Raw genomic sequence first — 9,884 nt, forward strand, 5'->3', positions numbered from 1 at the left:
TGGAACACCGTAGAGAATCGATTGGAAACGGTACGGGCTTTACCCAACACTCTGTGGCCTCTGCAGCCATGACTTGGCAGGCCAATGGGTAACCTTTGGTGGCCAAATTTGGCCCGCAGGCCCCACTTTGGCCACCCATGCTCTAGAGCAGGGGTCTCCAACCTTTTATGCTCACCGAACTACTTTTACATAATGAAACAGCCGGAGAGCTACTCATGTTTGAAAACTTTTATTCACACTTCAAATTTTCACACTTAACAATTGAACACATTAAAGTTAGAACAAAACACATTTTGTGCTGAAAACTTTCTTAACTTTCACATATGATTCTGTCGGTGAGAAGCCTGGCACTGCATAGATTGGAGCAGAGAGCTGTAAGCAGGAGTGGATCCACTGATGGAGTCATTGAAATGCTCATCTGTCAGTCAGGATCTGAACTTTGACTTGATGACATTCATGTCAGAAAAGGCAGAATCACAAAGGTATGTCGACCCAAAGAATGCTGCCATTTTCAGAGCAGTCTGCTGGAGATTTTAATAATTTTCTGGCTGCACTAAACTCCAGAAGTGCTCGGAATGCTGCCAGGATTTTAGTTGAACATCATTGTGGAGATTTAGGACTTCCATTTCCACAGGATCAACAGAGAACAGGTCAGCATCTGTCCTGACAACTCACTGATGTCCACATCCAGAAAAGGTTCACAGTAAATGTCACACAAGGGTCCAGTTTTTCAAAGTCGCAGAATCTGGTTGAAAACTCTTCTAACCAATGTGAGCATTAAGGAGCTTTTTGCTCCATTTGCTCCTTTGAGCCCTTCAGGGGCAGCTTTTCTGCCCTTGAAGGGCCTTCTAGCATCTTTGCCACTGAGGGGAATTGAGCTTTATTTTGAAGGCCTTCATTGCACTGATCATGTCACAGATTTTATGGTCTGTTTCTTTCTTTTAATAACGGGTGCAATAACATGATCAAATTCCATGACCTTTCCACGGAGAACATGCTGGTGGATGAGGTAGCTCAGGAATTTAGGAAAGTCTTGCAGTGAGTGATGAATCCTGAGTGATCCCATCATCGCTGGTGCCCCATCAGTCGTTACTGAAACCAGTTTTTAAGGGGAACTGTTTTATCTATAAAATACTCTTTCACAGTGTTGTAAATTGCAATCCTCTTTATTGTGGTTATCAGTGGAAATAATGTCAGGAATTCCTCCTTTGTTGAAAAATCCTTAAAAACCATGTGTATGAAAACGTCCAGCTGAGCTGTATGGCTGGAGTCCACAGACTCATCAGTTTGCTGTGAAAACCAGCTCTGACTCTAGTTGTCTGACCACATCTGCAGACAGCTCACTCACTCTGCCGCCACAGTGTTTGCACCAAACTGGACGTCGGCGATGGCGGACAGAATCTCCGTTTTGTTTTTATGATCCTGGAACATTGATTCCACCACGGCGGTCATCTTCCTGTTGATGTATCCACCGTCGGTGAAGGGCTTCTCGTGCTTCGTCAAAATGTGTGCCACTTTAAATGATGCCTCTGATGAAGAGCATCGGTTTGGTGAAAAGAGACTGTTGTTTTTGAAGATTAGTCTTCAGTTCTTTTACCTTTTCTGCACGAAGACTGCTACCCACCGGAAAGTCCCGTGTGAAGTTGCCATGCACTTTCGTCCAATGCCGTTCCACGTTGCATCTTTTACCGCAAAAATAAACAAGCACGCTTATCTTTCACATTTGTGAAAAAGAAGTCCATTTCCCAGTCTTCATGAAAATGAAATATTTATTTGCCGTTTGCTGGCGTGATCGAGCTTCACCACTGCCATCGTTGCTAACCTAGCTCTTTGTCTGGTAGCTACTCCAATAACAGGCCAATAATTTCATTTCAGGTCGGAGGGGTGGAAGGTTTGGAATTTGTATTAATCAAACCTGTTCTTCTGTATAGCATTGCAGTGAGCTACTAAAAAAGGCCTTACCGGTGCTCACGAGCGACTGGTCAGAGACCTCTGCTCAAGAGTTTAAATGGAATCACACTGGTCAAGTTTTTTTCTTTGGTTGTCACGTTTGCAAAGGGCAATCAGTTCCACAATCTCCTGTGAAACTGCAGTTAATGTTCTGTCTAAAGACGTAAAGATATTTTTTGTTAATGATCAGGATCATTCCTGGCTGCTTTTGTTTTCAGTCTTGCTTACACGAGCTTTCTCTTCGAGGTGCAGCTTGACAGACAGGAGTTTTCAAAAACAGCCTCAGCATTCTTCAACTGTGACTCTCACTGTCTCATAGCTGAGAAGGATGCTGCAGCTTTTAGATGATCTGTGAGTTTTATTTCCTTCTCAGCAGCTGAAAAGTTGTTTGACATGTGTGAGGCTGTGGAGATGGAAAACACATGCACAGAATTAACGCAAAACAGTCCACGACGGTTTGTTCTTGCAGGAGATACCTGGTGTTTCTTGTATGTTGGTCCCTGTGCAGACACTGCTTATAACAACACCAATTTCAGAAATGAAGAAAAACATTTTTTTGTCCTGATTCCTTTAAGATCATCTAGGAATAAACAACATTTTGGAAACAACAGATCGTCTCAGTCTGGGGTCATCTTGGACTCTATGGGTAAAGTAATAGATCTACAATGAACTACGGCATAGTTTTTTGTTGCTGTCAGATCTTATCAGATCTACTGCTTGCTTTCTTGTTAGCTCGTAATGGTTCGTCATCCTCCCCGGTTAGTTCTGATGAAAAGAAACGATAGAACTCAATGGAAACTTTTTAGAAGACTTAACTGACTTGCACCTTCGGGTTTAACAACTACTGTGACACGAAGAGACGAGGAAGGTATTATCTCTTTATGACAAAGAGGCCGACAAGCTTTGGAATCTAAACCACGAAAACAAGTCGTTCTGGTCGAATCAATAAATCTTATCTCAATTATTCAGGAGGCCAAACCTAAAATGGTGATTGCTTCCTTCCTTTTTTCAAGCTGAGATACAGCTGGGTGGTCCAAACTATTAAAGTCTCCTCCTTCTGTACTTTGAAGAAGGCAGCATCACGTTTGATGCACGTCTCCTAAAGAGGAGAGATACATTTTTAAGGGAAGGGAGTCATTTGTTTTTTATTACATTTTTGTTTAGTGATTAATATCTTGTTTTTTTCTTTAATCATCACAACATAAGTTATCCTTTTGATAAGATCGGAGGCATTTAGTGCATCACCTCTTCATGACTCATCCAATTTCATACATTTCTGCTTCTGCTTTCATGTTTTATTTTCAATATTTCCTTTATTTAAAACATTTTTTGAGTTGTTTTCTTTTTTAAAATTTTGTCTACAATCTCCATAATCTTAATTAAAAGACATCTGGAAACATATTTACAATAAATCAAAAGATGATCAGATGAACTTTAACTATGCTGGCATCACATTTGTGCCTAGATGGATCATGAGTCTGTTCCTTCTTGATTAATTAGTCATAATTGTCACTTTTTTCCATTTTCAAAATTGATTTTTGGTCCACTAGTTAATCTATGGTTTCTTTAATAATGTGCTGTTTAGCCCAGTTTAACTCAAGTCTCTATGTTCAGCTGCTAAAGTGAAGGACTTTAGTCGGAGCTGCTGCTATTCTGATACATTCATTTCCCTCATAGTCTAAATGTTGATATTCAGACGGATGTTTTCGTTCCCAACATGGGATTTAGCTTCCACATAATAATAAATATAACAAAGAAGGTTTCACAGATTCATTTAATTAAAGTTATCATTATCCTGCAGTGGTATTAAAATAGCTCAATGTGACCAAACCGGATAGATTTTTAAACAACGAATAAATGTATGATCTAAAAACATTGTAGGAACTGAAGAAAACGGCCACTTATTACCATTAATAATAAAAAGATTGGACAGATAAAGTTCTGCATTTTTAGGAGCGTCTTTCTTCATTTCTTCCAGTTGTTTTTTGTTGCTTCTTGTGTTGTGTCACACTGGTTTGTTGTATCCACCAGATAAAGATGGTGACAAAGATGATGCAGTTATTTTTGGACAAACTGTTGTCCAGTCTAAATCTGATGTAATATTAAAGAAAACAAGGACTACAGCAGAACTACACACCTGTGCTGAGGTGATGTTTATTTTAGAATACAAGAGATATTCAGATATTAAAAATTGTATTTATCTCTTAACCCTAGACCACTATCGCTGGGTGATTTGCACTCGAGCAAAAGTATTTACACGATTTTCAATATGTTGCATTTTTCTAAGTGTCATTGCTCCCTGGGTACAGTCTCATGTCCCAGCAATGGGTGGACCAAAGGCCAAATCTCCAGTGTTATTATTATTATTTTTTTTCTCAAACTCCTAATTTTTCAGTAATTTTTAGCATGTTTTTAGGATCTTACTGTGTTTTTATTTTCCATTTTGTTTCATAAACCACAGTTTAAAATCAAAAGAAACTTCTCTAATTTATCACTTGTTGTCAAATTTTAATTATTAATTTTTTTTTGACAAATACTTTTTATTGGGTATATTTTATGGGGGAAAATGACCCAGCAAAAGAGAAGGTGTAATTTTTTATAGTGAAAGTGATCTAGGGTTAGAAGTATCTCCAGTCTGAGGAGATGCGGTTTCTGGTTGTGGCAGCGCAAGTGCTGGTGGTGGCAGATCATGAAAAACGTTCAGACCTTAGTGAGAATAAAGAACAGAAATCAAGAGGAAACAGTCTTATGTTACACATGTATGCTTAAAATTGCTACTTTAGTTGTTTTTGTTTTCATAAATACAGTATCTTAATTGTTTAACATAAGGCATATGGGGCATCAATAGTTTTAGTTTTATCTCAAGTTATAATGCTTCAAACCATTTCTATTTTTTAAAAGTGTGCACAAACAACACTTGTGTTAAGCAGTAAAGAGTAAAAAAAGTAAATAAATTGCAAACATAAACAAAGTGTTCTGAATACATTCTTTTTTCAGTTCATGAACCACAATAAATGAAATGTGTTAAAGAAACCAGACTTGACCTGATCTGATGAAAACACAGTAGAACTCTCCGTATGATGTAGGAGTGTTTGTCCCCCAAGGGGGAGGACAGAATGTGTTTCCTGGGGGGTGTCGTGTGTCACTCTGTGCTAAATGTGCTGCATGTTTATGTTGAGACGTTCTAATGTGACGCTTCCAGCTCATTGTCCTGAACAGAGTCACAGATATTCTCAAACATCTGAGGAATTCCTGAAGTCTAATGTTTGACATTCAAGGAGCCAGACTGTGTCTGTGTCTACATCAGGACAGCCCTTTGACTTCCAGAAGCGTGTTTGTTAGCGGATTTAATGTGACAACTGTAATAGGGAACATTTTTATTCATCTCACCCCTTTATTTGGATTTTTACCTTTAAATTACTGGCCTGTTATTTGTTGGACCAAAGGGAGCCAGGTTGAAAAAGTAGCTGTAGTTTATCTTTAACTACAAATATTTGGTGTGACCAAATCTTTTATGACTGTTTCGTAAGAAGCAGGACATCTAAATTCATCTTTTTTGTCTACCATCACCAGATCTTGAGTTCAGAAAACTACCATATATTTCGTACCATAAGAAACACAGAAGAATGAGGCACAAAGTCATTAAACAGAGAAAGAATGTTCTGTTTCTCACGCATAAAAATAACTGCATTATAGCTCGTTCACTTTCGGCTTATCCCTTTCAGGGTCTCCACAGCATAACAGCACCCACTGTTTCACATCAGTGATTTGGCAGAGTTTTTACGCCGGATGCCCTTCCTGACACAACCCTGTACTTGAGGGGCACAGGGACCCAGTTAGGCAGCAGCGTCAAGGGTCTTGACTAAGGACCCAATCTGGGTGGGGATCAGTGGACAACCCTGGGAATCGAACCCAGGGCTCCTGGGTGCCAGCCCTTCACCTAGCCCACTGAGCCACCCAGCCGCCAACTGCATTATAGCTCATATTAGACAAAATAAAACAGTCCGATGATGCATTATGACCACACTACATAGAATGCAGAGAGGCAGCAATCGGTCAGTGGGACTGATGGGAAGTTTTTGTATAGAACTGCATTGTTCTTCATGTTTGCCTCTTTTATCTGCAGTAATTTGGTGGTATTTTTGCCTTAGCCATTGTTGACTAACTCATGACTTACGGGGTGGTGGCAGGGTGACACTATGACACTTTGTGGTCAAAGCTGCTCTCGTGGCTGAGCAAAGGTCATTCCAGCTTTTATCCTTTCTTTGATTTTCTGGTTTCCCAGCAGACTTTAAAGGAACATTTGTTTTATGTCTTTTAATTTCTATGTGCTTCCCTTTTTCTCAAATGATTTTTCTGATCATTCTCGATCAGGCAAAGGCTAAAAGTGAACACCAGCTTTGGCATTCTGGGAGATTTTTAAATCACAGCACTATTTGCTAGAATCTAAATCATGACGATAATTCCAGCTCTTGTTTCATTTCAGGTCCATTATCCAGATGTGGAGAGAGTGGAGTGGCTCAATAAGGTACACACACACCCTTCACTTATCTACACCCTCATTCGCTCCACGGCGAGGTAGGTTTATAAATAGGAGTCTTGACCCAGTGGATCTGCTCTGCAGAGAAGATGCATCACTCTGCATTGGTGTGAAGACACTTTTAGTTCAAACTTAATGGTTATGCATGGACTTGAAAATGGCTGGACCATGAAAATGGTCTAATGTTTGTTTCTAGTGTTTATTAGTACAATATGGTCTTGATAGCTAGTAAAAGAAAGGAAGGCTCCTCCAGGCATACAATTACCACAACTCACCGGGAAAGTGTTCGTGGACGATCAATAGAAGCTGACCTTTAGCTGGGCATGCTTTGTGAGTTTGTCTTAGTGGTGTTTTTAATGTTCGGGCAGAGTCACTGCTCATGCTTTTATCCCACTGCAGTTCCCCTGATTAATTCAACAGCCGTCATTACAGTTACACTGAGTGTAAAAAAGCTGCAGCTAGAGCGTGTCTGGTTTGGACGTCTGTTCATTTTTCTTGATCTGTTGTTGCCCTCCGCTGCAGACGGTAAAGCAGATGTGGCCGTTTATCTGCCAGTTTGTGGATAAGCTGTTCAGAGAGACCATCGAGCCGGCAGTGAAGGGCGCCAACCCTCACCTCAGCAGCTTCTGCTTCACCAAGATCGACATGGGCGACAAGGTGGGCAAATGACAACATCTAAATTCTCATCTCTATTTTGATTTGCTTTTACTGTCACTGAGCATCATTACCTGATTCCTTTAACCCTTCCGCTCTCTTCGGGGTCCAGTTGACTCCAACCACATATTGATATGTGATTCCTTCCATGACAAAGGTGGACAGGATTTTATGTCTGTCATGGACATTAGTGAAACTCAAAAATCAAAGATAAAAAAAAGTTCAGCGCACTGTCTTGGGGGGTCCAGATGACCCCACTTTTAATGTAAACAAACTAAGGAGGGCGGAAGGGTTACTGCGTCATATTTGCTAACTGTCCTCTTTAGTTGTCTTGTGTAACCCTTAGTCAGCTTCTCTTCTGGCTGGATACGGATTGCAAAAACTGGACAAACCTGTACGGGGCCCACAGGGAACACCAAAGTTGTGGGCCGCCAGATGAACCTGTGGGGCGAAAATGTTCACGCACATTTTTTTTCTGTGGGCATTCTGGTCATAGCCAACACAGTCACAAAAAGCAATCGTAATTAAGGATGAACTAGGAGATGCAGGCACATCTTATGGATTTTCAGCTTTTCAAGCCCTCTAAATCCAAACAAGGAGCCAGTAAGTTCGATTCAGGTGATACATGCGCTCTCCTGGTGAACTTTTTTTCATGCAGTCTGACTTCTAAACAGTCTAAATTCTAACAGAGGTAGTTTGTGTTGACATTCTTCGAGCACTTTCATATCTCATGTACATGCGTAAGGATGCTTACATTAGTCCTACAGTGACAAAAGTGGAATGTTGGATCAATAAACAAAAGTTCTGTAATTTGTTACATTTCAAATGATTAGTTTATATCAAATTAACTTTTTGTGTCGAGTACACCTTCAACTCAATATTTTATTTGATACAAACTCATAATTTTAAATGTAACAAATGACAGAACTTTAGTTTATTGATCCAAAGTTCCACTTTTTTTAGTTACAAATACTTAATAATACATTTACCACACGCATGACTATCGGACGTTCTATGTTCATGTCGCTCTCTTTAAGATTGGACTGCTTCTGTCTTCATCCCTCTGTGGGCCCAGACAATCACAGACAACCGTACAGTTCCACCCCCCTGGTACATGTGATTAAGGCTTTTAGCTGACAAACTGAAGACACAGAAAGCCTGAAATGAGGGTCTGAGCAGGTTTGACTAATGTCAGCTCACCTCCACCTCTCTCATTGTGTTCCTGCAGCCGCTGAGAGTCAACGGGGTGAAAGTTTACACTGAAAACGTGGACAAGAGGCAGGTCATCATGGACCTGCAGATCAGGTAAATCTGTTCTGCCGTCCTGACTAACACCACGTTTAATGAGGTTTCAACAGCAGCGGGATTTATTTCAAGACATTTCTCACTTGTTTATCATCATGTGATTTAGTTTTTTTCAGTGAGTCAGCATTTTTAAAATATCACAAGCTTTGTATCACAAGACAAATAAAAATGAATGACTGATGTCAATAAAGCTTGAAAGTTCAGTCATCAGAAACACTTTATTGTACTGTGTAGTACTTATAGAGTATTTTAAGTAGTAATTACATGGTACTTTTGTTGTACTTACAAGGCAGTTTCATTGTAATTAATCTTTTTACAAATGGTAACATGAAACACAATAACATGTTCATTTCACTTCAGATTTTTCATGTGATTCAATTCACTAATCTGATTTATGTATTTTAAATCTAACCTCATAAATACAGTAAAAAGCCTTATTTTGAGGTATTTTCATTTAAATCTGTGGTGTTGTACTTCACTAAAAGATCAAAATACAACTAAAAAAAGTGGCTTTAAGAAACTTCCAACCTTTACTTTTAATTTACTTAAGAATTAAAAGAGAACAAAACATTAGCAGAATGCTCTAATTGAACACATACAAACAGCAGGAACATTTTCCTGAGCAATCCAAAACATTTTGACCACAAACTTTTTAATTAATTCCATACTCCATATTTTGATGTTCCTTATTCCACAGTTTACCGTCCCCCACATACCCCATTCATTTATGATTAGTTTATCCCTCTCATAATAAGTAATAATTATGGCTTGTTTGGGTTAGTTTTGAAAGCAACTTTAAAGTCACATATTGATGATGTCACAGAAGCACTGCGTACGTGGAGATCAAGATATGCAGTCTCTGAGAGCAATGTTGGAGGCATTTTCAGTTGAGTTAAACTGTGCATGCAAGTAAGCAGATGGACCTTTGTTTTATATTTGAGAACACAATAAAAATGATTAACGTGCTAATTCAACACCCCTAAGTTTAAATAGTAATTTCCATGTACTTACTCTCCTCTTATTAATAGCAAACACCATTAAAAAATACAATAAAGTATCACTCAAGTACTATGTAAATTCTTATAAAAGGTAAAATACACATTCTGGGCACTTCTTCCCATTACTTCTAAGATAGTTTCTGTTTACTTTCTATCTTATTATACATGGTAAATACTATCTAACATGCAATAAGTTAGCTAGTAAATCAAGGTACTTCATTTGTAGTTACCCCGTCTTATATGTGGTTTACCATAAGTATCACATACGCATGAACCAAATAACACCATTTCATACCCAGTTGGTACAACAGAAATACCATGTAACTACCACTTAAATACCCTGTAAGTACTGTACCATTAAAAAAGTGTTACCCAATCATCTTTAACTAATACTAGTAACAGAGATCTTTCTGGTTCTGGTTCTGCTAGATCTATCA

General features: G+C 39.0%; 1 protein-coding gene across 4 annotated transcripts in view; it reads left to right on the forward strand.

Annotated features, from left to right (window-relative positions):
• The window catches only part of LOC112141874 (extended synaptotagmin-2), a 90,990-nt gene that overhangs the window by 21,733 nt on the left and 59,373 nt on the right, over nucleotides 1-9,884 (forward strand). For all 4 annotated transcript variants that reach the window (XM_024265063.2, XM_024265064.2, XM_024265065.2 and 1 more), the window contains exons 3-5: nucleotides 6,437-6,478; nucleotides 7,013-7,147; nucleotides 8,373-8,449. In XM_024265063.2, the coding sequence (XP_024120831.1) occupies nucleotides 6,437-6,478; nucleotides 7,013-7,147; nucleotides 8,373-8,449 (254 nt within the window). The remainder of the gene's footprint in view (nucleotides 1-6,436; nucleotides 6,479-7,012; nucleotides 7,148-8,372; nucleotides 8,450-9,884) is intronic.

Source organism: Oryzias melastigma, linkage group LG3 (assembly GCF_002922805.2).
Source record: "Oryzias melastigma strain HK-1 linkage group LG3, ASM292280v2, whole genome shotgun sequence".
NCBI classification, from domain to species: Eukaryota; Metazoa; Chordata; class Actinopteri; order Beloniformes; family Adrianichthyidae; genus Oryzias; species Oryzias melastigma.